We start from the raw sequence: 25733 nt of genomic DNA, 5'->3' as shown, positions 1-25733 counted from the left end.
CCTGTGCTTACTTACATGCAGCAATCATCTTGACAGCCGAGCTAGGACAAGTATAGCAGCAGCAAGCACATCTGATGTTACGTATTTCCATCAGCTTGGGTAATTTAATGAAGTTCATAGTTTTCAGTGAGCAGGTGATAAATACAATGACCTAAACAGCAAAACTGCAGCTCTGAAAGGATCTGGCATACAAAGATCTATATTCTGCCTGGCTTTATGATCAGGTCTGGTGTGTCTTTCACTCACTGTCCAGGTCCATCCATCCTGAGCTTAACAAAACACTTGTGTGAATGCCTAACCTTCAGATGTTGTCCTTGATGTCTTCCCTTTTCAAGGAGGAATTACAGCTTTGATCTATATTTACTTGCTACCCAGCAGACTGTCAGTCCTTTTATACCATGGACTTAGCTCATTTGGCATCTCGCCACATTAATTAGAGGTTAATTACAGTTTGCAGCAAGTCCACTGAGGTGCTGAATTTTGTATCATCACAAACTTGAAGGAACAAGATGTCATTCTTTGCCTCTTTACCTCTGCTGTTTCACAGAACCTATGGGTTTAGCGTATGCATCAGCATTTTGATTAAGATGCAGAAAGACTTTCTTAAAAATTTATTTCTGTATTTATGTTGTGTATAAATTTACTACAGATTTACTAAAAGTTCTTTCAGAAAGGTGAAATATGATTTAAAGCAAGCAGTCAACAAGAACATGGAATTAGAATTTGTTATGTGCAGTGCACAGGCAGTTCAATAGGACACCATTAGTACACATTTTGAATTTTCTGTTGATTTCTGTCTCCTCCTCCTCTCTGCTAAGCCAGGCTTTGCATTTCATACCCAAAAATAAATAGGGAAGAAATAAAGAATTCCCTACACTGGTTTAAAGGCCTTGACCCCTGTTCTGTCTTTTCCCCTGTTTATCAGATGAATCAGAAAAAAAAGGAAACCATGAAACAGATGTGCAGCAACGTTTTAAATGTGCACAAGGTGAAGCCACTGAACTGCACTTGTGTTCTGAATATTCTCCCTATAAAGTGAGTTAACCTCTTAGACTCAGAAGCTCTGTCTATCATGTCTGTTAAATGTCTTCATAGCTCAGGAGTGACCACATTGATTTCATTAAAAGTGCACATTGACAAGTGCTACAGCAAAGGCCACACACTAAATGCTCAGATGCAGCAGACTTCTCCATTAACTGCTCAGAAATGGAGCTTCAGACACAGTGAGGCACTGTAGGAATGTGTACGTGAAGATACTCACCAGTGTTAGCGTTACAGCAGCTTCCTGGCTTTCATGGGCCTCATTGCTGTTCTCCCTGTCCTTGTCTTCATTTGTTTCTGGTGCATCAATGAGTAACCCCATGTCATCAGTACAGCTGCCTTCTTCTGCCAGCTTAATGCCATCTTCCTCTTCATCCACAATTTCATCAGAGGCTTCTGTGAGCATTTCTAACCTGTATGAACAGAAATAGCCCAGGCTTACTCTCAAACAGAAAAGTGAACCAGCAAAAGATATCAGAAGGCCTAGGCCTTCACCCATATATAATATACACATTTATCTGACAGGGAAAACAGGACCACCACCATTAAGTTCACATGAAGGCACATTTCATTATATGCTCCAGTAGAACCCAGCAAGCTCTGCTACAGTTGACCTTCCAAGATCAATATGGCAACACTGCACTACATTCAATAGCTGTATGCTGATAGCATTGAAGGCTTTGGCTGCAATAAATTAATTAAACAAATGAGCAAGTCTCCCCTTCTCCTATAACAAAGCACATATTTATTTCTACATTGCAGCTCAAAGAGCTACACAGGAACAGAACTCAACACAGCAATGTAGCAAAAAAATCTGTTCCTTGAGAAAGCTCACAAATTCTTCAAAACTAAGACCATTAATGAAGCACAGACACAGACTTTGGCAAAACCAACTCTCTTAAAATCCTATTAGGTGCTTATAATAGCTAACACAACTAATATTTGCTATGAGACATTCTAGTACACCTCCAGTGCCTTAGACTCCCCACTAGGTGGTTTCACAGGAAGATGTACATGGAATGGAAGAACACCAGCAAATAGGAGTTAATAGAGCAGTCAAGACACCATAAACCTAAAAAGATGATGAATGAATTGACCACGTGAGAACAAGACTTCACCCCATTTCCAGTGGTGATGAGGCACTGCAACAGGTTGCACAGAGAAGTTGGGGATGTATCATTGGAAGTGTTCAAGGTCAGGTTAGGTGGGGTTTTTAACAGCTTGATTTAGTGAAACATGTCCCTGCCCATGGTAGTGAGATTGGACTAGATGATCTTTAAAGGTCCTTTTCTGACCCAAATCACCCTATGAGTCTATTGATCTACTCAGAAAGAATAGCCCTTGCATTTGTCTCAGAGGAGGAACAAGTGGAATGATTCAGAATTCCCAAACACAGAGGGAGTAAAGTGGCTTTACCAGTCTTCCTCAGAGCCCCTTTGCTCCTGTTCCTCCTCCTCCTCCTCATCTTCTGCCAGCTCTTGTTCTACTGCTTCCAGCTCAGCAGATGTCCTCTCCAGCAAAGCTGACAGAGTATCCTGCTCACGTGGAAAGGAAGATGAAACCAGAATTGAGTGACACATAACACAGCAAAAATGTGACTCAGATCACAAGTGTAAGGGGTTTGAATTGTCAATCTGTAGCCCATTAACTGACTGATTTTATACAAAATAAATCTCCATTAAAAAAACCCCACCCAAACCAATGATACAATCCAATATGCTCCTGTCATTCCTTAATGTCTCATCTCTCTTTCCCTCTCATACTTGCAACATCACTAAATAATAAAAAAAATTTTGTTCTTAAAAGTTATGGGTTTTTAACATAGTTCTCTCAAGGAGGTATTACAGCAGAAAAAGTTATTTACCAGAAGACACAATGGCTTTAAGTATGCAAATCCCAATAATTAAAAAATAGCAATTTTTAATGACTGCATATGAAAATCAGTGGTAAACTTGAGGAAACTCTTCAATAACATCCTTTTTCAAATAAAACACAGCTCAAGTGTTTCAAATTAGAGGGCAATTTTGCATCCCACTAAGAAACATCAGCCCTATCCACACTTGCTAACAAGTTTGAAAGCGCACACACAGGACCCACTAACACACAAAGTCACTAGAGACAGAAGTGCCTTGCAAGACAACAGCTCTTGGACCTTCAAGGGAGGACAATTCACACACTCACAGTGCAACAGTGCTGCTTTAGAGCTATTGCACTTACACACAGGCCAACACTCTGCTCACCAAGTCCAGTGAGTGCAGTGACTGCTTGCTTAACACAAACATGGATTCTTCATTTTGTTCCTTGGGGTTTTTGCCAAGACTTTGCTTGCAAGGTAACAGGTTGTACCACAGAGTACAAGTCTCATCAGAAAATGATAAATCTGCCAGACTGATCTGAGTCCCAGCCTGCACAAAATAAGAAAGGGGAAGAATATCAATCAAATTGGCTTTATTTCTTGCAAAAGACTTGAAATTGATCAGGCAGCAGAAATTTGATGTGAATCTTAATTCCCTTTTTAACTGTACAATTTTTCTGTTTCCCTTATAGTTAAAATAAACAAATAGAAGTACACAGAAAGATCCTTCAGATTGCCTGTTCTGCCACCTTTTATTTCAGCCTTAGGAATTTCTCCCCACGTGCACACACACAACTGTGATGCACATACCTGATTTCTACAGCATTCAATAATGAGAAACTGTCAATGAATCTGGCAGCATCAGCTCACAGAGCAGCAAGTTTTAGTCAATTTGTCACTTGTTTCACCACAAAAATCATCACTATGGCAAGTAATAACAGATGACCTTGTTTGCTCTAACCAGTGAAGAAGCAGATGAAAAGACAGTAAAAAGGATTAAGAAACCCTTTCATCTGTACAAGCACTGACATCCACTGAGTTGACATTCTGGGAAAACTTAGGAAGTACTCGTGTAAAATCCTCTGTTCTTTGGCAAAGCAAATCATCTTCGCAGCTACTGGGCTGCATACATAGCTCTGGCTAAGAGCGGTCATCTTGCCCAGGGCTTTCTCTGCTGGGGGTGGTATTCTCAACTCTTTCTTCTGATCTTGTGATTAACTCTAACGCCTTTGTTGTGGGGTTGGTTTCTTGGTGGTGGAGTCTTTTCTTCACCTTCCTATCCGGCATTCTGTTCCAGTTTTGTTCTGCTGCCCTTCTCTTACCTGAAGGGAAATCTCTTACATACTGAATTCCCCAGGAATTAACTTCTACATTTTTCAAAGTGAGAGGCTGCTCCCCATAGTCAGAGCCCCACCATATTCCAGCACTTCTTCAGCCTGTTGTAGCTGAACTATGTGCTACTAACTCAGTTTAGTTTTTCACCACGAGTCTCTCTTGTGTACCAGGCCATTGCAAAAGCAAACGGAAAGCAAATGAAGCATCACTAAGTAAGTAATGACCACAATCAACAACAAGTTTTTTTTAAAGTGCCAGTTTCCAATAGGCTGATCTCTTAGTGCCTCACCTTTTGCTTATTTCTACTCATCATAATGCCTAAAAAGGTGCATGTCATATAACCTACAACAATGTGCAACAATGTAATTCAGTTTGTGCTTTGTGATAATGAGAGTTTGCTCTTTTCTTTTTTTTCCTCTTTCTTTTTTCTTTTTTCCCATACTGTGGCTCTTACTCAGTTTTTGCTTTAAGATCTACTGTTAGGGTAATTTTACAATGCAGTTTAGGGAGGGGGGATTTATGTATAACACTGCAAAGGTGGAATATCAACCTATAGTTAAAGGGTTATGGTCATGCACTGTTAAGAATTATCAAAGCATCACCTAAATCTTCGATGCAGGATTGGATTCTGCATCAAGAATTTCAGAGAAAGGTAGTTCTTGAAGTACTATAGCAACAACCAAGTTATACTTCAGAATTTGTCTCTGAGCACTGTGGAATTTTAGCAGCCTTGACGATCAAAGAGTGGGAATCATAAACAAATGCATGCCAAAACATGCCCAAACTAAAACTGCATACCAAGCATTCTTCCCAACGACTTCTACTGACAGCACAAACATCCACTCTCAGCGTCTTCTGCAACAGTGTTACTTGGGAAATGGTTACTCTGAAGATCTCCTTGAATACCATGGTCTCCATGGCAGGATGGACTCTTGTGCGGAACAGACAGCTGGTATCAAGTGAGGAGGGAAGCACTGCCACTCGAATGTACCTGCCAGAAACAAAACAGCATCTTTACCTGTATTTAAACTAGCTCTTACTGGTGGGGAGGGGACAGAAACTGGACTCATCAACTAAAGCACTGCATGGCAAGGAAACAAAACATCAACAAATCAGTTGGAATGGAAAAGAGGTGAAAAACTGGAGCAATTAGGAAACATTTAGAAAAAATAGGAATAGAACATGAAGTATTTTAAAGCTATGTTTAAAAGGTGGTTCATTGGAGTTTTCTTTTAATAATTGTTAGCCAATGTACTTGCATCAGGCCAGACTGAGGGCTGAAGAGAGAAGTAAAAGATAAATTGCTCATTGGCTTTGTTTTACAAAAGTACTTACTTTCATTTTCATTAAAAAGGTTAAGAAGTCAACCAATGCTTCAGATTCTGCTGGGATAAACCTATTCTTTCTCAACCAACAAAAAAATGATTCTGACACAGATAGTAAGTATTCAGTTAGGCTCTACCTACTCTAAAATGACCAGCTTTTACAATGTGAAAAGAGGCACCAGTAAGACCTCATGTCAGCTCTGTTCTTCTGTGTGTAGAAGTTCAATAAAGCACTCATCTATCCAACTGGATGTCATAGAAAACACAGTTATAACCCTGCATAATTTTCCAGACCCCATTTTTATCATTGTACATATCTTTACAATTGAACATATATATACACACACTGGCAAGTGACAGGCAAAAAAAATATGTTATTCTCAAGGTCCTTCCTTTGCCCTGTCCTTTCTTCCTCTTTGTTTTGTGTAGCTTTACTTTTATTACATCCTTTCAGCTGCAGGTATGGACTTCTGCAGCAGTGATGCTTGATCACTAATTACAAATTCAATTGTACTTCAGTTCCAACTATGACCTAACTATCTAACTAAACATTTGTTGACACTTCTTTTCTCTCAGCTCTATCTAACCACATTTCTATAGTTTTTCTGTCTTGTTGTGTTAAATGCTAGTGGAGCAGCAGGGGGAAGATGGAATTCAGAGAAGGAAGGATGGTAGGAGACAAGCATTTGTTATTAAAACCAAACAAATCCAGAAAAATCCAGCAAGCAGAGGGGCCTGCGTGCCTATTCATTCTTTCCATGGTCAGTGGCTTCCTATTGATGTGCCAATCAAATCCAAGGTGATGGGGAACAGAGGGAAGGGAACCAGCAAGAAAACAGTTTTCCAAGGATTGATTATGTTCTGTGCTAATCTTATTAATCTTCCTGACAGTTTAAGATAGCTTTCTAGCCTGTAAAAGAGCTCAGTGAAGTACAGGTATCCCCAAGGAGCCAAGGCAAGCTGTACTTATTTGTATGGATGAGTGTTTTGGATTAGAATCTTAGTATTAACATTTTCTTATTAAGGCTTTTCTGTATGTTTCCTATCTACCATTTCCACTGTAATTACTTTTAGACCTTTCCTGTTGGTCCAACTCAACACAACAACTAATTCTTAACAGACCTCCAAGCTCCAGTTGTTACAGGTGGCATATTTCAACGTGGCTGTCCTTGGTCACTTGCAATTATCAAATTATCCCCTTAAAAGCTCACTTAAAAGACATTATTTAGTATTATTTTCCATTAAAATGCTACATAAATGAAAAAAGACAGCACTGTGAGCTTAAAGAACAGCGATGTATCAAAATAATGTTTTTCTAACTACATGTCCTGGTCTGAGCTAAAACAGAAGTAATTCATTTCAGCAATTTTACTTTTTGGCTATTTACAGAATAGCTGCTCTGCACTTGCAAAGGTACAGAACGTTTGAAAACACTAAACAGAAGCCTCATTAAAAAAACAACCAATCAACCAACAACTTTTTGTTCCACTTCAGTGGAACGTGCCAATTTCCTGAAAAATTCTTTTTCTTGCAGCATTGCTGGAACACGTAATAGCTAAGTACTGCTACAGTCTGCAAAGTTTATACATATTTTAGTGCTGTTAAGCAACAAATCACTCCATTCCTTTGGAGACTTTGTAGAAGTTATTATTATACTCTCATATTTCAACACTACTGCTCAGTGACTGTTTGACTTACACTTTAGAGCCAAAGGGGACAAAGAATGCTGGAAGATTTCTGAGCTGTGCTATGATTATCACAAAGCTTGAACTGCTGTGGTCATATCTGTTAAAGAAAGGAGAACACAAGTGAAGTTTACTATTTGCATTTATGTATGAACAGCAACATTTCCTTTGCTGGTCACTTACCTGAGTCCTACTTGTACCTGGGCAGCCCCTGGAGTCATTGCATCATCTTCACTATATACAAGGTCCTCAGATTCATTTGGTCTAGGGCAAACAGGCAAATACTTACATTTAGGAAAAGTATACTTAGCTTTCATCAATGATTAAAGTATGTGCACACAGAACATGGATACATTCTCCTAAATAGGCTAATTTAATTAAAGCATGGACTGCAAACAAGAATTGCAGACCTACACAGTAGCAGTACTGATTTTAGAGACAGTCACTGCTTGAACAGTTTGACAACTCCTCTGATGAGTCAGAAAGGCTTCAGGCTGATTGCTGGCAGACTAACAGGCAAGAGGAAGACTCATGACATTTTCCTACACATTCTTAGTATTTCTTTATCCCTCCAAACATAATATTGTAAATTAAAATTTGCAATAGATGTCAGACCACAAGAGAAGTGGATACGAAATACTGCTTTGGAGAATATTTGAGAAGCAGGAGCTCTGTAAAATAAAGAGATTTCTGTGCAAACAAGAAGCATATTTCCTCAATTTTCAGAAGCATTGAAGGAACAAAATTCTTGCACCTGAAGACTGGGTGTTGAACAGAATTACACAGAATCTATATGGCATAATTTCCAGTCATTTTCTGGAAGACTGGAGTGAGGATGTGGTATTAATATGTTTCATTGATTTTTAAAACTAGACTGTTGGGATCAATAAGCAAGATCAAGGTGGAAAATGTTAAGATAGGAAATGTGGAGAATGACACAGACATTCCAAAGACATGACAGCACTATTTTAAGACTCCTTTTAGAGGTTTCCTTTTTACTATTCATTTCCTGGCTAATGGCTCATTTGATAAAGTGTATTTATTTCCTTCCCTGCCTTAAATTACTCCATACAAAGGATTGATTTATACAGCAGAAATCGCTGAACTCTAAGACATTCCATGCACAGTGCTCATGAAGGCACTTCTACTAAACATAAGCAACTCTCACAGAGGCACTCATTACCTCTTCACTACTTCCTACTCAGTAATAATGAAGAGTATCCACACCTGGAGCCCTCATGGAATAACTGGAGTCTGTAAATCTTAGCTTGCACAAATGGCAGTAGTTTCCTTCTGAATACAGGCTTAGGGGATGCAGCTCTCGCCTGTCCTTTTTCCTGAGTAATGACAGGAAGGTAACAGGGATTGTTCTGTATTCCACCTATCCCATCACTCACAGCACTGGAGAAAGAACAGCTAAGGAGTTGCTCCACAGAACATCTGCAGCTTTTGGTCCAACATCTGTTCATTTCTATCTACTGGACTTGCAACTAAAGCAGACTAAGTTTTGATTACAGTGGCTCAGAATCGAAACAAAATGGAAAGACAAGAATGGTAATTGAACCAAAAATACACAGTTGCAGCCACTCAGTCAAGTGAAGGCTGAGTTTTTAATAGACGAGCATTTATTTCAGCCTAAGAAGTTGCATTAGGTCTAAATGAAGACATAGAGCAAACTAATACCATGAGAATCAGAGCGGAGGGTGAAATACGGATCCACGACCTAAAGTGAGATTGAACGGGCAGGAGGCGATTTCTTCAGGAGAAATCCCGTTTGTATTCACACCGTTTTCTTTGGTCTCATGTATTTTATTACCTTTTAATTTATGAAACACTTGACAAGGAATTTTATCAGAGGCCAGCAAAAGCCATTTATGATACTGTAATGAACCTTTACCTGTCCTAAAAGAAAAGCATTTAGCCTAGCATCTGAAGGCAACTGTTTTGCTAAAATATCTTTCTGAATATTCAAACATTAAAAAAACCCAAAACTTAATGTCAACAACTTGCCAAAACGGAGGTGTGAAAAATAAAGATTTTATTTTCTCTCACAGTTTACAACAGTCTTCTGTTATGCAGTCTAAAGTTCAGTGTTGTCACTACCAGAAAACAGGTAATACAAGACAAACTCACATGAAGAATCCTGTAAAAGTTATCTCATCAAAAAACCAACAATAGCAAATAGATTTTTTTTGCATCATGTTCACCACAGTGAAGCATCAAGGTTAAACCCTAACCTGGATTGGTTTTATACCAGCATTACAACTAGGGATTTTCTTATCTTTCCTATATCCTCCTCTTTGCAAAAACTATTCAAGCAAAATAATATGCAACCTTAAGATTGCATCTAAACAAAACAAGCACTAGCAAGTTGAGTGAACACAACGACATGGAAGAACCTGTACAACTTACACCCAGCTTTTTAGAAACAATTCTAGCAAGAAAAAAAACTCCACCATTAGAAAGTAGCACATTAATGCTGTTCAACCAAGTTATACAAATTTACTACCTTAAAAAGAAGATAATCCTCAAACTTTGTCGTTTGGCAAATGTGCCTTCCTTTCAATATGAAAGTTTGCAAGTTTTATTAAAAAGGCAAGACCAATGAACTACTTATAAAATCCCAACATCACTTAAATAGATTTCAGTTTTTGGTGGTAGGGGAAAGATCTGCATTATTTCTCAAACATACTGTTTCACAGAAGCTTCATATACACCACTGTCTCCAGCTACAGACTCATCAGACACAGCAGCAGATACACAAGCTTTCTTCTGAAGCAGGTGACCAGCCGTTCTTCTTGGCAAGTCAACATCTACAAAAAGAAAGCTAAAATTAGTCCAAGAGATGAATAGTCAGAAAAAGAGAAGCACATAGCTTAGAATGTTGTCAAGTTGAAAGCAGTGACCCTTAACTGAGTATCACAGAGTAGCTTTGTTCCACATCATTAAACATTCTGAGACTGTACTGCTGTTATCACATTTTCTGGCTGAGGATAGAAACCAAACTGATGAACTTGAAAACGTACAACTATTATTCCTTTCCAGGGATGCAGGCTCCTGTCATCACCTGTATCTGTTAAGCTAGTTATTATCCTTCATTATCTTCATTATTAACCCTCATTATCCTAATCTTTAAACCTGTATTTGCCATGTTCACATTCTGCACTGTAGTAACACTTCAGCTACAGGCAAAGTGCTCGCCTACTGTTTATTAAATATTCAGAAGTCAGACAGACACCCTCTCCCCAGTGATATAACTGCTAGAAAATCCCCTCCGGTTTACTATCATCAAAAACTTTTTATGATACAGTTTCTTTTCTATCAACTACTACTTAGCTTTAATCTCAGCTCACATTCATATGCTTGTGTCATGCGGTGAAGCAGCAGCATTCACAGAAAGCCATGTTCTGCAGCATAGCAAGTTGAGGCCTAGCAGTACTTTTATCTGCCAAGGGGTGAGGGTATTGGTATGCGTTATCATCCTCATCTGAATCATGACTTTACATCTTGTTAAGATGTTTAAAATGTAAGGCTTCAGATTAGATGATTGATTGCTGCATTTGTGCTTTTATTTATGGCAATAAGAATGCTTTTTCCTTGATGATGAAGTGCTCTTTCCCTTCCCCCCAACCCTGTGAGGGGTGAAGGTGATGACATGATTTATTGATTACCCGTAGGAATTTCCACAGCAGCCTGAACTGACTTTGACAATGACAGAGACTGACTGTGGAAGAACTACACGATATTCCAGCTTGGTTTCTGACACCAGGCACATGTGCAGAGGAGCAAATATCTGTATGGTTCACCTGTACAGAAAAGTCAGGGATAGAGCAGCAGGCAAGCGCTGCATCTAAAGAGTCAATGCTGATTATCACATGAAAATACTAGCTCTGCTGTCTTCAGGTATGTTTGCTGACCTCCAAGTTTAGATTCAGCAGTACTTGTATTTGTAGTCTTGCAGAACTTCAGTGGGTGGGCTGAAAGTGTGCCTCTGTCTGAGTTTGTTCAAAACCTTCCCATTTAGCATTGCACTAGTTACACCAATGAAATTTGAGTAGAAGCACTGAACCAACCCCAGGTCAATGTTTCACCACTAATGTACTGGAGCTCTCACCATGAGACCCATTTTACTCTTAAAACTAGAGATACTGACACAATTTGTTACCCAACTTTTCAAAACCTGAGTGCTTGGTTTGGCAGTCTCAATGCAGACTCTAAGATAATTTCTATCATATGTATGACCCTACATGGGGAAATCCCAATATGAAGAACCACAATAGGAGTTTGTATTTTACATTCACAACTACCTATAGGCTTAAAAGACACCCCAACACTACCCAGCACAACAAGTCCTCAAAAAAAGCTCCAGAAGGTTAGACAACCACATGATGCCTTTCAAAATAACAAACTAAGTAGTAAATAATAAAAAATCATTCTGATTCTTCACAGCCCCATGTATTCCCAATTTCTAAACCACCTCAAATTCAGAATAGGTGAGTTGCAGCCAGATTGCAAAACCAGACAGACCAAAACTTGTTGTTAATTTGGAAAGTATATGCTGCTGAAATATGGGCAAGAAAATGAATTACATGTTCCTGCTTTCATAATATGGCTCTAAAGCAAAGTAACTACTGTGTTTCACTATACTGAAAAGACAAAGGACAAGATGACCCCCTCTGTTCTAAATCCTCTTCCATGTTTTCCCACTTTGCATTTCACAGGTTCAGACCATTAGGACATCAGTTAATTTCTTTTTTCATTTCTACATAGTTGAACAGAGGGGGCACTCCCAGCTTGTACTATGGATACCATACATTTCTCCTGTCATCACATCGCTCTGATCAATACTGCAATTACTGCAGTACTCTAGTAAGATATTCTAATTAACACATTACACAAATTCTTTTCTACACACACACACATGTATACAAACAAGGCAAATTTCTCAAAAAATGTGGCTGTATCAATATGTCCAGGTACCAGCAAAAAACCCCTCTCAAATACCAGACAGAAGGGTTCAAACCTGGCAACAAATCTGGAGGACAATGCACTCTCTAGAGCTAGGCTGTATTCATTCTGAGACACTCAAACTCCTCAGTAAGCCACCTCACTACCAAGTGAGGCTCAGAATTTGGAGCTGAGAATGCTAGGTGCTGATCAGCACCTCAGTGCTCTGCACAGGAGGAAATCAGGCTCCCTCAATTCTTCCTTGGGAAAACAGAACCACGGCATAACAAACACAGGAATGGTTTGCAACATAACTTAGAAACAATGACACAGAATGACACTAGAAAGTCAATAAATGTGCAGAGAAAGCACAATATACTGTCAACCCTAACAAAAGGCAGCAAAGTCAGTGCCAGCTGGGATTTTTGAAGTCCTGACTGACAAAAGCTTTGACAAAACAACCAAGTATGTTGCATGGCTTTTACTGCAGTCTGAAAGTGGAATTCACTACACCTAATTCATCCATCTCAAAGTTACATTTAACTAGTTACCAAAGATATCTCGATAACTCAAAGGATCATTCATCCCTTCTCTACTAAAAGGAAGTCTTGTTTCAGAATGAGATGACTCATCCTTTCAGAAGTTACCCACATACTGCACAGGGAGCCCAGACTCGCTTAGGTGCTCTCTTTTAACCGAGATAAAAAGCTAAAAGCTATGAAATGCAGAGTCTCACTAACTTACATGGCATGTGGTCACTTGTCTTTCTCAATTCACATTGAAAAAAATGAACTGCAGATCTTTTGTGACAGCAGGTTCACATAACTAGATATGCACACACTCCTTACAATTCTAACTTCAAGTCCAGAAATCTTTTACTGAGGGTGTCAGTCTGTAACTTTCTCTCCAGTGAGAAAAACTATCAAGTTACCAAAACCCAGCAGAGGGTGTTTTTACTCTATCCCCATACATCCTGATAATACCTAGGAACACCATACATCCTCCATGTCTTCAAGATCCATCTTCAGGTTTTTCTATTCTTTGTTTTCCTTCATGACAGCCTGCTGGGGTTGTTTAGCCTGGAGAAGAGGAGGCTCAGGGGAGACCTTATTGCTCTCTACAGCTTCCTGAAAGGAGGTTGTAGACAGGTGGGGGTTGGTCTCTTCTCCCAGGCAACCAGCACCAGAACAAGAGGACACAGTCTCAAGCTGTGCCAGGGGAAGTTCAAGCTCGAGGTGAGGAGAAAGTTCTTCACAGAAAGAGTAACTGGCCCGTGGAATGGGCTGCCTGGGGAGGTGGTGGAGGTCCCTGGAGGTGTTCAAAAAAAGGATTGGATGTGGCACTTGAAGCCACAGTTTAGTTGTCATGAGGTGTTAGGTAATAGGTTGGACTTGATGATCTCTGTGCTCTTTTCCAACCTGGTTGATTCTGTGATTCTGTAATACATGAACTTTCCTTCTGAGACAGCTATTGAAATAAGTAGGTGGAATCAGGGCGATCGTATCTCTCTGCAACCAACACTAGAAATTATGTAAGGTTCCTCGAAATTAGCGACTGCCCCTGGCAAATGTGTGCTGATCACGGTACTCTTCAGTTACATGAGGTATTTCCCCATTCAAGAGCCAGCTGTTAGTTCAAAAATTTCATGTTACATATAACATTTGACATTAGATTCTTTAATACCTGAGCTTCCTTCATGCAGAGAAGGCAGAGGCTGCCTAATGCCTTCATTAAGATCTTTAGCATCTGTAGGAATCCGAGATCCTGCTCTGGCTTCAGAGTCCAATAATATTTGGTTCTCACAGAGACTAATGCCTGCAAAATCCCCTGAAAGGTCACAGTCTTCAAAGTCTGTAGCGAGGTGATGCAGAGGGGAATTTTGAGCTGACACAGAAAGGGCAGCTTCTAAAACCAAAGGGGAGCCTGGGGGGGACAAGGAGGACAGTGAAGATCTGGATGACAGTGAAGTCACAGATTTGGGAGGTTCAGACAATTTGGGATGGTCTGCAGCTGAAGGAGAGTCACTATAACCCAGTCTCCCCTGGGAACCAACCACTTCATTTTCATGAATAGTAGTGATTGGTCCTGAAGGAATGTAACCACTTTTTTCTTGCAATATGAAGTCAAGCTTGTACTGATAGTCCAAATCTGTTACTTGATCGCCTTGATTATAGTAGAGATCCATAGAGCTGAGCGAGTTTAGTGACCCTCTGCTCGACGTGTTCAGAGACCCCCGGCTGGATGCCAGAGATCCCAAACTGCTCCCTGAAGACACAGATAAGGTACTAGCTGAGAGGCTGCAAAGAAAGCACAGACACACAAACTGGCATTACTAAACTAAACCAGCACAAAATGGTAGGAGGAGAGGCAAGATTGAGCTGCGCTACAACAATTTACAAATGTATGCTGCTTGGGGCATTATTATGCTTTTTAAGCATCCATACTTGGCTGAGGTGGGTGCGCACACTTGCACACTATCAGGGCAACTTATCCCAGCTTACTGTCTGCTGCCAGAGCCCCTTCTGCAGAAGGTTTCAGATTTGAAAAACTGGTCTAGCAGCTGCAAGACCCTCTCAGCTGCTATATTCCCTTTAAAGACATGCTCCACTCTGATGTGGGCACTTGTGGGGGTTAATGTGACAGGAAAGGAGGTTATGGCAGAACAGTGCTGCCACCACAACAATTTACGCTGCCTGCCCCCAAGTGCCTGGGAAAGGTGGCAGCTACAAACAGAAAACTTAGAGCAGAACTGCTTCACATCTGTAAGACAACACACACTACATGCATAGCGAATCCAACTACATAAGCATGACAAAGGCCATAACATACAATCTTCGCCTGCTAATAATAGAAGGTAAGGAGGAGCACTGCCAGGCCAGAGAACCTGAGTGTTGCTGCCTTGGCTCAGAAGGACTACACTGGGGAAAAAAGGAAAATCAGAAAAAAGCAATTTGAGGCAGCTCCTTGTAAACACTTACAAGATGTTTACTGAACAATAACAGAGCTATCAACTTGAAAAATTTTGAACTGGGCTAGAAAATTGCTCTTAGCAGAACAGAGAGAATCCCCACAGTCCAAACAAACGTGAACACAAAATACTTTAAAGAATGATTTAAAAGACTTTAACTAATCATCAGTCAAGATGCAATTCCTGGGACGTGGCCAAGATGTTTCAAATAGCTAAGCCTAGATTTCAGGAATAGGAAGGTATGGCTTATTGGGAGAGGACCTTTATAGAATGCATACAAAACATTATTTGTCTTAAAGTCCCAACTGTGATGTCCAAAAACACAGGTAAACGTTATTGCAGTGTCCAACTAGTGTATCCCACTGGGATGTGTAAGAAAATTCAATATTTTCTCAATATAATGGACACGTGGTTTGGTAGCCCAAGGTTAACAGAAACGAGATAAACTCCTCCCTAGGACCAGTTACACGTCATTAAATATTAGAATTCCCATCAGAGCAACGAGCTTGAGTTCACAGCTGCTGTAGCAAATTACTTTTTGTTACTACTATGAATTTTATAAATCCACAGTCAGATTTTGAATGAATAGCTGCAAGAAAAAAAAATCCTACAGAAGATACATTTCTATCTACAGAAAGCTAAGTCAAGTGTTGAAGAATAAAACCAGAAGCAACTGGTTGAGACATCCAGGTCCACTGGTTTGTTGCTGAAAACAGATTTCACATTATGCAGTACAGTCTTACCTCCTAAGCTGTGAATGTAAATAAGTAGTTAACTTGGTAGTTTCTTCAAGTTTCTGTACCAACTCCTTTCTTCTCTCCTCCAATTTCAATCTGGAAAGCAAGGTACACATAAGCATAGGAAAGCATTACAAAGTAATTTGGAGGCTAAAATATTTTGTAGCTGAAACAGAAACAAAGTGAAGATCCCTCCTGTTTTCATCTAGTTGCCAACTACCCCAATACAAGAGACTGTTAGCTCTCAGTCTAAAACCCTAAGCAGTAAGCAGAGTGACTTCCCCTGCTTCACTAAGCACTGTAATAGGCCTGCTGAGAGCATGAACACACAGAATGTTGGTCCATTCATGCTGTACCAAGGGGAACATGCACCCAATAAAAGAGTAACAGATCACTGGGAAAGTAGCTGAAACTTCAGGAAAAGATGATCTGCACTAACAGAGTTTTTAAAAGCCATGCTGTAGACTGGCTCCTCACTTAATATAATTTTGGCGGGGGGACACAACAGAAAAACAACCAAACACAAAAGAACACTAATGTTGGTACTAGTCCTGATAATGCAAGAACTTCAGGTAGTACCACAGGAAGCCTAAAATTAAAGCTCTTCCTTTTATTTCAGTCTTCATACAGAGAACAAAGCACAGTAAATTGAAGCAGCATTCAAGCACAAGGTTCTGAGATACAGGACCATATTTAGCAGTTCTTGGTAAAGATTTCTACATCCCAACACCTTTGTCATGAGCTCAGAGCTGCACAGCATTGTAATGCTCATTCTCATTCTATGAAAAAAGCAGGATTTCCTGCCTTCTGCACCATTATCCATCATAGCTCTAAACCTACAAATAGTGGACCTCTCCCATTCCTTTTGGCTGGCTCCTAGCAAAAAAAGAGATTCATTATGTTAACAATGATTTTTCCCCTTTTATAATTCCTTTTTATTACTCTATTTACAACACAACAAAATTGCCTTCCCTCAGTGGATTCAGCTAAAATCCTCCTGTCGTCGTGAATTAGTCTCAAATTCTCAAGATGCTAATCTGAGAAACAAGAAACTGCATCCCCTCCTCAACAACAACAAAAAACAAAATGAAAAAAAGAAAATGATGCTTGTGTTCAGAAACCATTCCTTTGGCCTTTCTGGCATCTCAAGGTTGCATAAATTAAAATTCAAACGCAGAAAACACTTCAAACAACAAAACCCCAAAATCAACCATTGCTTTCTTATGCAAACTGAATGAAATACTCAGGAGTTTCCAGAATTCACTCTCTTGCAGTGTCAGATACCAGTAAAAAGACATTAAGTCCTCAATTCAGCAAAGCATGAAAAGCACTTGCTTACACCCATGCTTATTGAGGGAGCAAAACTGGGTTATGCGAAGGTGAATAAGTTACCCTGAGGTCAGCCAGGGTGTGAACTTCCACTCCAGTGCCTGCATTGCATGCGCTCTTACACCACAGTAACATGTTCATCTGCCAATACCTGCTAAGGCTGTTAAAAGCATACACGGTATTCCAGTCTTTGCTCACCAAAATGTACTCTGGTTTCCAAACCACAAATTATGCTCCGCTATGGTATCAGAAACTCCTTCCTATCATTTCACTGTTAGCAATGCCTTCTGTCATCTTTTAAAGCTTAATCTGTGCTGCTTTTCCCAAGCAAGAGTGCTCTTCGCTAGCTCTTTTTGTGGCTTTTCAATAGTGGCCTATCAGTTTATCTTCAAGGAACAGGCACAAGAATTGCTGCATGTATGCAGCCACTAAAGGGAAAAGGCTACAACGATAACAAAAAGCTTAAGAACCTCTCTGAATGGAGCCTTCAAAATACATACCTATAGTTGGTTCCACTGAATTTGTGCTACTAAACTAAAAGGTTTGCTTGTTGGTGTGGTTTTGGCATGGGCCTATCAATCTCTCATTTCTGCACCGCTTCTGTCTAAATTAACCTATTATTAATTGCAGGAGTGATTTGAGTCACTCAGTTTCTCAACAGTGAGAAATCTTTCTCCAGTTTTGATCTTAAATTGTAACATTGCTGAGTGGGCTACAGAATCCTAAAAATGCACATTAAAAAGTTATAGTGCATGCACCTTACCTTTGAATACAAACTTAGGTGGACATACTTGTCTATGACAGGAGTAAGAGCAGGGGCATTTCGCAGGCCAACACCACAATCACATAGCTAAATCATGCCTCAGTTTAAATGCCTGTGATTATTTAGAAGATTTTGCCAAGAACTATAGCAGTAGCGGAATCTCCCTGACATGAACACAGTAGCAAATAGTTCTCACCAGTTTCACAATGCAGTGATTTCTATATTGTTGCTGGAAGGCTTCTTAGAACAGAGTATGTCCTGTCTCTACTTTTTGAAGTTGATATGTTATGATTTACACCCTCCTTCTGTAAATTGATTTTGAGTACATATACTAGTGGCAATTTCTGGATCCTACTCCAAAATAACCCTGGGCTATGCTATGATGTTTTTAAGTCAGAGGAAGTCTTCTATTTCTTCCTGCTTTAGAAAAAAAGCTACAAAAAACCCAAACAAGAAACAAACAAACAAAACCAAACAAAAAGATCCTTGTCACAAACTCCTGACACCATCCCTAGCTTTTTACACTGTTGCTTCATTATCAGTACCTGTGAAAACACTGAAAACCTAAGGCATTCATGAAATTTCATGAAAGAAAAGAGTAATTCAGCAACAGTGCAGCACTTCAAACATGGTGTGGCTCCTTCTCTGATACCAGAGAGAAAAAAATCTCCAGCTCCAAGAAACAAAATGTTGATGATTGATCTGATACAATTAAATGCATCCTTTTCCCAAACTAACATTTCAGGAAAAGTTTCACTGTGTGAATCCTTCTATAAAATGAAGCAGACACACCAGAATTAATCCTCAAAATAGCCTGGTGTGAAAGAATTGATGTGCTCTGAAGTCATTAAGGGAGAGTCTTAATATAAAGAATTGCTGGTAGAAATTAAATGGAGATTTACTGGAATAGCGAAAAGCAAACCAGAAGCCACCACAAATGCTACCTCAACCTGCAGTGCATGACATTAAATCTTGCAGCAAATTCAGAAAAATATTCCACAGTTTTAGGAACAAAAATCAAAAGGAGAAAAAGAATGCTCTAACATTCTAACAACTCTAGTAACCCACTGAAAAAAATCTGCCATTTCATGAGACAGTTTTACTTGCCCTCGGTACTCCAAATCTGGCATCTGACATGTATAGGAAAATAGGCAGCTACAGAATTTTCTTTGGCACTGACCAAGCAAATGCAAAACACAAGACTAAGAAAATAGCTATTTATGGTATAAGTCAAGGTTTAGCTATTACTTGTAAGAGCATCTTACCAAAATCTTTGGTTAAAATTACTTATTTGCCAAAGTGGTTTTGTAATTGACCCCTTACTCTTCATCATTTAATGACGTAAAAAAAAAAATGGCAACAGATCCATGGTATTTTAGATACCAACACAAAAACATAGTTCCAGTAGGACATACTTAGCCTGGAGAGGAGGAGGCTCAGGGGAGACCTTATTGCTCTCTGTAACTACCTGAAGGGAGGTTGTAGACAGGCAGAGGTTGGTCTCTTCTCTCAGGCAACCAGCACCAGAACAAGAGGACACAGTCTCAAGCTGCACCAGAGGAGGTTTAGGCTGGAGGTTAGGAAGAAATTCTACACAGAGAGATTGATTGGCCAGTGGAATGTGCTGCCCGGGGAGGTGGTGGAGTCACCATCATTGGAGGTGTTTAGAAGGAGACTTGATAGGGTGCTTGGTTGCATGGTTTAGTTGATTAGGTGGTGTTGGATGATAGGTTGGACACGATCTCAAAGATCTCTTCCAACCTGGTTTATTCTATTCTATTCTATAATGCTCCTTCTAAACCATGTGAGAATAAATAGTATAATGCAGTTTAAACTGTTATGAAGTGTACAAATGTGTTTTAAAATCATACCTAATGCACACATACATTGTAAACAAAAAGTTTGCTCACTACTCAGCTACAATTCAGGACCTAGCTTATAATGCCAGCAGCAGGGATTTCACCATTCAGTAAAATGGAGCAAGAGTAGGCGTTTCCCAGCAGAGGGAAGCAGGGAAGGCTTACAAAGCTGATTGTATTACTTCAATAAGGCATGCTATACAATGACATTTTGTGTTTACTGCTTCTTATTTATGTGCTGGAGGTGCCTATAAATTTACTCCCACTTGTAGTTGATGAAAAGTCCATTTGTGACAGTCACCTTTGATTTTCTCAAACTTTTTCTGTTCCCCTCTTGGTTGCATTTTTGCATGTAATAAAGCTCACAAAGAAAGGCTTCAGATGCTGCAACAATCAAGATAATCTTTGTAACCTGAGTTCAAATAGTTTACAGCTATTATCAGAAACGAGTAAATGATGTATTGCCCTCCTGCTGGTATGTTGACATTCCTCAGTTATTTAACATCTGTCACAGGTATTTTCATGCTGGTAACAAATGCAGAGCAACTGATACTGCAGAGCACATACAGGGTGTTCACATTCTCTTGCAGTACAGAAGACTTCTTTGTGTTTCTGCCCAGTTGCTAATAACAAATTTAATTAAGATCTACACAGAACAGTTACTGAAGGAAAACAGCCCATCAAAGCATAGTTCATAAGCATAGTTCAGGGTCTGTAATGAGTACAAAGGTTAGATTGCAGAAACCAGCATATAGTGTTAGCGGAAGACAACCCCTTACCTTTCAGCAAGTGCTTGACTGGGTGTGTTTTTCACAGAGAGTAGCTCTTCTTCAAGCCTCTTCCTTTCTGCTTCTAGCTGCTCCAGCTCATCTTGAGTACGTTTGCATGGTGTAATAAACTGCAGTTCCTTTAAAAGCTCTTCTTTCTCATTGATTAACATTAGTTTTTCCTTTTCCACGTCCAGTGCCCCAGGCCAGGCTTCACTATCTAGCTTAGAAAGTTCAATCTTCAAGTTAGCCATGCTAAAATAAAACACAGCAGATTTGTCTGAGCCCAATACAGCACACAAATCCCAGGAAAGAGAGAAGTAATATCATATTTTGAAAGATATTAGGATATAACAACATTTTCTATTCAAAGCCATACTTTCAATTAGCTGTTCTTCACAAAAATGCAGGCTGCAGCAAAAAAGCAAGCCACCTATCCAGGCTAACAGCAATATGGACATGCATTAAACTTGCATGCATGTTCCAATGCCAAGCTGAAGTAGAATTTACATTAATAAAAGCTTAATTGAAAGCAATCTGGCAACACAGTCGGACTATGCTTTACTCATTGAGGAGTATAATGGGTTTCTCCTAAGCTGTTGGAGGCTGACTGCTCCTCAGAAAGAGCAAGGCCCATGTGAAAGAACACAAACCATAGCAAGGTGCACACTTCAGCAGTGTGCATGTATGCAATTCTTAAAAGGCAAAACATTGTCCTTCTGTGAGATTAAAAAAAAAAGGTGGTAAGACAGCAGCTACCTAAAAGAGATTAACTCAGGAGTTTGTGTTTGTGCAACTGCCGTTCCAATTGCAGATGTCCAATTGTAGAGATAAGACACCCCAGACCTGGTTATCCATACATACTGCACATGTATAATGGAAGCAGAAACTTCCCTACTTTATTATTGTACTACAGCTCTGTCCTGATCAAGACAGGTTATTTCCAGCATACAGTGTCCATAGTCACCCCATCTATAGGCTTAGCAGCATAACTTAAGAAGTGCAGGTCTTGCAGTAAAGATTCCTTGCCCACTGGGAAAGCCAGGAGTGCTACATATCTAATAATATGATAAATTTCAGCTGTATCTACATCTGAACCAGCTGCATAGCTAAAGATATGGATGTTTTGAACTATGCAACAGCTCCCAGCCTTCTGCACCCTCTTCTTGGAGGCTAGGAAAAAGGCAGAGAAAGGAGAAGACAAAATAGAAAGATGCTCCTATACAATCTAGGGCAAGAGGAACTGAGCTGCTACTTTTTATTTATTCATGACTGTCATGAAACCTAAGTCAGCTCAATAACTGATAGAAGTTTGTGCAACTCCAGTGCTACCAGGCCATCCCCAAGGTGATGACCCATGCCATACTTCATTAATACACAGATAACTTGGTGTGTGTAATCTTGCTGTAGTTCTGACAGATTCCTGGCAAAATGTCTTTCTTCTTTCCAGTTTCTTTTCTGTGATTTTGCATCTTCAGTGTTAATTTTACAGCACATCAAGGCATTTATTTATGGTCAAAGATAAGAACAGTTAATGTTGACTCTAACTATCCCATTGCATATACTAGAAACTTAAGAGGAACCACCTCCTTTCTTCTTCCATAGGTAACATTTTATTCTCATCTGCACCTCAATGAATAAACAACAGCTTCCAAAAAAAAAAAAAAGAACAGAACCCATAATGCCACCAACCCCCTGCAAAAGTAAGTGTGACATGGTATTTTCACAGAAAAACAATGTAAAATAAACAAATACTATCAGCAGCGCTGCCATAACCAAACAGAGAGACAGAATGAAATGAAGCATTTCAATCTATGTCATTTATATTCAACAGTCCTTTAGGGGAGCAGTACTCACAGGGAAAACAAACAACTAATTTCAGAGAGATAATGAAACGTTAAGACTGTCATCTCCAGGTCACTGGTTCTAGCTAATCTTGTTCTGAAAGCAGCTCCTACTGACAGCTATTCGATGGTTTATAGGATGGTGGCCTCCAAGCAGTTCTTTTGGTCTCCCTGCTATAGACAACTCTGTTTCCATAACCGACATTCTTTCCAGCTGCCTCATCAGATAGGTAAAGGACTACATGGATATGAAAACTGAACTGGTCTCATGTCTCACTCTTGAAGTCCTTGCTCAACAGGTTAACAAAGAATATTAGCCACATCTTCACTACATCTGGCTAGGATGGTCAGCATGCTATATTATATCATTCTGAATAACAACTGCAACCGAATTTAGCATAGTTAATGTCAGCATTCCATGCTGTTCTGCCAGCTAAGCAACATAAAATAGGCAACATACAAAATTACCTGATAATTTCTAAGTAGCAAAAGTTCACTTACAAGACCATCTCTTTCTCTTCATTATTTTAGCACAAAACAACCGAGAATTTGCACATTTAATATTTCAGAAAAGCCAGTCAATACTTATTAAATTACAGTGATGATTACAACGGCCATAATAATTATCAGGAATGTAATTGGGTACTGCATTTTATGTGCAAACTGGTATTTATCTTCATTATTGCAAGACATGTACACTTTGTTAAGTTCACCCTGCAGTCACTGATAAAACCAGTACGTGCAAACACTTTAAAGACTTTAATGGTCTCTTCAAGGCACATGACTGTCTTATTTAAAGCTGAAAAGAATATTCATTACTGGGCACTTTTCAGACAAAACAGAATAAAGATACCATGTGAAAGAAGATAATTAGACCTTGAAAGACACTAACATTATATAGAACAAATATTTAGTTATGCAAATGAACTACTAGAATTTCAACCCACATTCTTGGCCGACCAATTTGTGAGAAAGTAAGATCCTGTGCTGCAATACTCCATACTCTGAACACTGTACTGTTTGGTTTTCTCTCCCTGCTTCTCCCACCACCACCACCTTTTCTTTTTTTAGGGGGAATCCCTTAGTTCAGGAATTTATTTTTTTTTGTTCCTACAAAGGGAAGATAAAACACAAAGCCAGGACATCCTAGTAACAAGATACAATCAAAACAGAGGATGATCTGGTTTTGTATCCATTATGCTCGAGAAAAAAATGCCATCTATCTGTATCTAAACCACCATCTGACAATTAATATTGTGTACATGTTGATTCTGAGCCAAAATCATCCACGTTCAGTAGTGAAGGAACACAATACCCTCAGCATTCTTTGATGAATGCATTGACTATACAATAATGCTCGATGATCCCTAATGAGGCTATAAAGGATTATGCTTGTTACCACCAAGAACAGTAGCTGCTACCCTGTATATGGATGTTGTACATTTGAAATAAGGTTAAAAGATGTTGATTGTTCAGCCTCCTGCCTTTAAACCATTACAAGAAACTATGCCTTTACTCTTGAAATAATACTTACATTAGATGGCATTTTGGGGACAACTGTCATTTGGGGGAAAGTGTTATTTTTTTATTTTATTGCCTTGGTTAGTGCTTTACAGTAAAAAAAGGAACTTTGAGTGTGGGATAACTTTTTAGACTTCTGTTCCCCTTAAAGTACAACCAACCTCCATAGCAAAACCTAAGATTTTGGAATAGCTCACATCTAATTTTATGAGAAGTATTAGACAATTATACAACACAATTTATACATTATAAATAGATAACCCACATCACCCTCCACCTTTCTTTATAAAAAAAAAGAATGAAAATAAAGAAAAAAAGTAAACCACCTTCTACTCTTGTGCACTAGTTCCAGTGCAGTAGAAAAACACATCATTCTAACCCTGAGTGTTCTGCTTTCCAATGGTCAGTCTTCAGTGCTGTGGCGATTCATCAAAACGGCACTGCTTTCTTGAGCAACCACTACAGAACTTAATTTGAAAGGCATTCCACATTCATCAGTGGAGCAGTTCCTGATGTCTTTTCTCCTCAGGTTAAACCCATTAAAAAACCCCATAGTGATAACAAGTGTTTAAATTATCCAAAAGTCCCGAGGGGAAAAAAAAAAAGAAATAATGAAGCCTACTAAAACTGCATTGGAAGTCTGAAGCAAGTCTAAAATTGAAGAGCCTTCAGTGGCATAGGAAACTGAAATGGTGATCCCAAAGAAGGATATAACAGACATAAATAACCTGGTGACTCCTTTCAGAGGAAAGCCAGCTCCCTCTATTCCTTTAATCCTGGAACTTTGTCCATTACTTTGTCACTGTCTGCATTGTCGTTCTTAACTCATTCACGTCAGGATTAAATGTAAAGCCTACTGTTCAAAAGCACCGACTGCTCCTATAAGTCTGCTTGCATTCTGAAGGAAAAGTAACACCGCAGTAACGCTCCCAGTGCCTCCAGAGAGCCGTCCACTAGATGTCACTGCGAGTACAGAGTTAGTTCTGCAGAGCTCAGAGACCTTCCCAACTCAAAGCCAGAACTTAAGCGACTAACCCTATTACCTCCTTCTTGCCTCTTCATATTGAAGACTTAGTCTGACCTTCTCCACTAAATTTGATCTACTTCTTGCTCCAACCTGTTTAGAAAGAAAAAAAAAAGCCTTATTACTGTGTACAGTTGTAAAATGGCTCAACAAAACCTATGCAAGGGCTAGAAAATTCACAGCTTTAAAAAAAACCCACAAACCCCCACACCCACCTGCAGCCATGCACTTGCTGTTAAATGCCTAGTTAGGAATTTACTTGTCTGTACAAGACAGTGCTGTTTTCTTCTGATGCAGTTAGCTATTTTTAATTACCGTTATACCAATTGTCTGTATTTCATCCCAGGAAAGTAAGAGCATAGGATCATAGTATCAGTCAGGGTTGGAAGGGACCACAAGGATCATCCAGTTCCAACCCCCCTGCCATGGGCAGGGACATTCCACACTAGATCAAGCTGGCCAGAGCCTCATCCAGCCTGGTGTTAAACACCTCCAGGGATGGGGCCCCAACCACCTCCCTGCACAACCCATTCCAGGGCTTCACCACTCTTATGGTGAAGAACTTCCTCCTCACATCCAGCCTGAATCTCCCCACCTCCAGCTTCATTCCATTCCCCCTAGACCTATCACTACCTGAGATCCTGAGCAGTCCCTCCCCAGCCTTCTTGTAGGCCCACTTCAGATACTGGAAGGCCACAATTAGGTCACCTTGGAGCCTTCTCTTCTCCAGACT

General features: G+C 39.6%; 1 protein-coding gene across 2 annotated transcripts in view; it reads right to left on the bottom strand.

Annotated features, from left to right (window-relative positions):
- WWC2 (WW and C2 domain containing 2) overlaps positions 1 to 25733 on the bottom strand; it is a 95631-nt gene that overhangs the window by 13448 nt on the left and 56450 nt on the right. Inside the window, exons 8-18 of one of the 2 annotated variants that reach the window (XM_009896356.2) lie at positions 25020 to 25093; positions 20624 to 20866; positions 15900 to 15989; positions 13872 to 14485; positions 9934 to 10054; positions 7425 to 7505; positions 7255 to 7341; positions 5030 to 5222; positions 3282 to 3446; positions 2458 to 2576; positions 1262 to 1454 (exon numbers count right to left, since the gene is read on the bottom strand). In XM_009896356.2, coding sequence (XP_009894658.2) covers positions 1262 to 1454; positions 2458 to 2576; positions 3282 to 3446; positions 5030 to 5222; positions 7255 to 7341; positions 7425 to 7505; positions 9934 to 10054; positions 13872 to 14485; positions 15900 to 15989; positions 20624 to 20866; positions 25020 to 25093 — 1980 coding nt within the window. The remainder of the gene's footprint in view (positions 1 to 1261; positions 1455 to 2457; positions 2577 to 3281; positions 3447 to 5029; positions 5223 to 7254; positions 7342 to 7424; positions 7506 to 9933; positions 10055 to 13871; positions 14486 to 15899; positions 15990 to 20623; positions 20867 to 25019; positions 25094 to 25733) is intronic. The other variant, XM_054166347.1, reaches the window with a different exon arrangement.

The sequence above is a fragment of the Dryobates pubescens genome, chromosome 1 (assembly GCF_014839835.1).
Source record: "Dryobates pubescens isolate bDryPub1 chromosome 1, bDryPub1.pri, whole genome shotgun sequence".
Classification (NCBI taxonomy): Eukaryota; Metazoa; Chordata; class Aves; order Piciformes; family Picidae; genus Dryobates; species Dryobates pubescens.
Note: the sequence above shows the minus strand (reverse complement) of the source record. Positions and strands in the feature narration are given on the sequence as shown.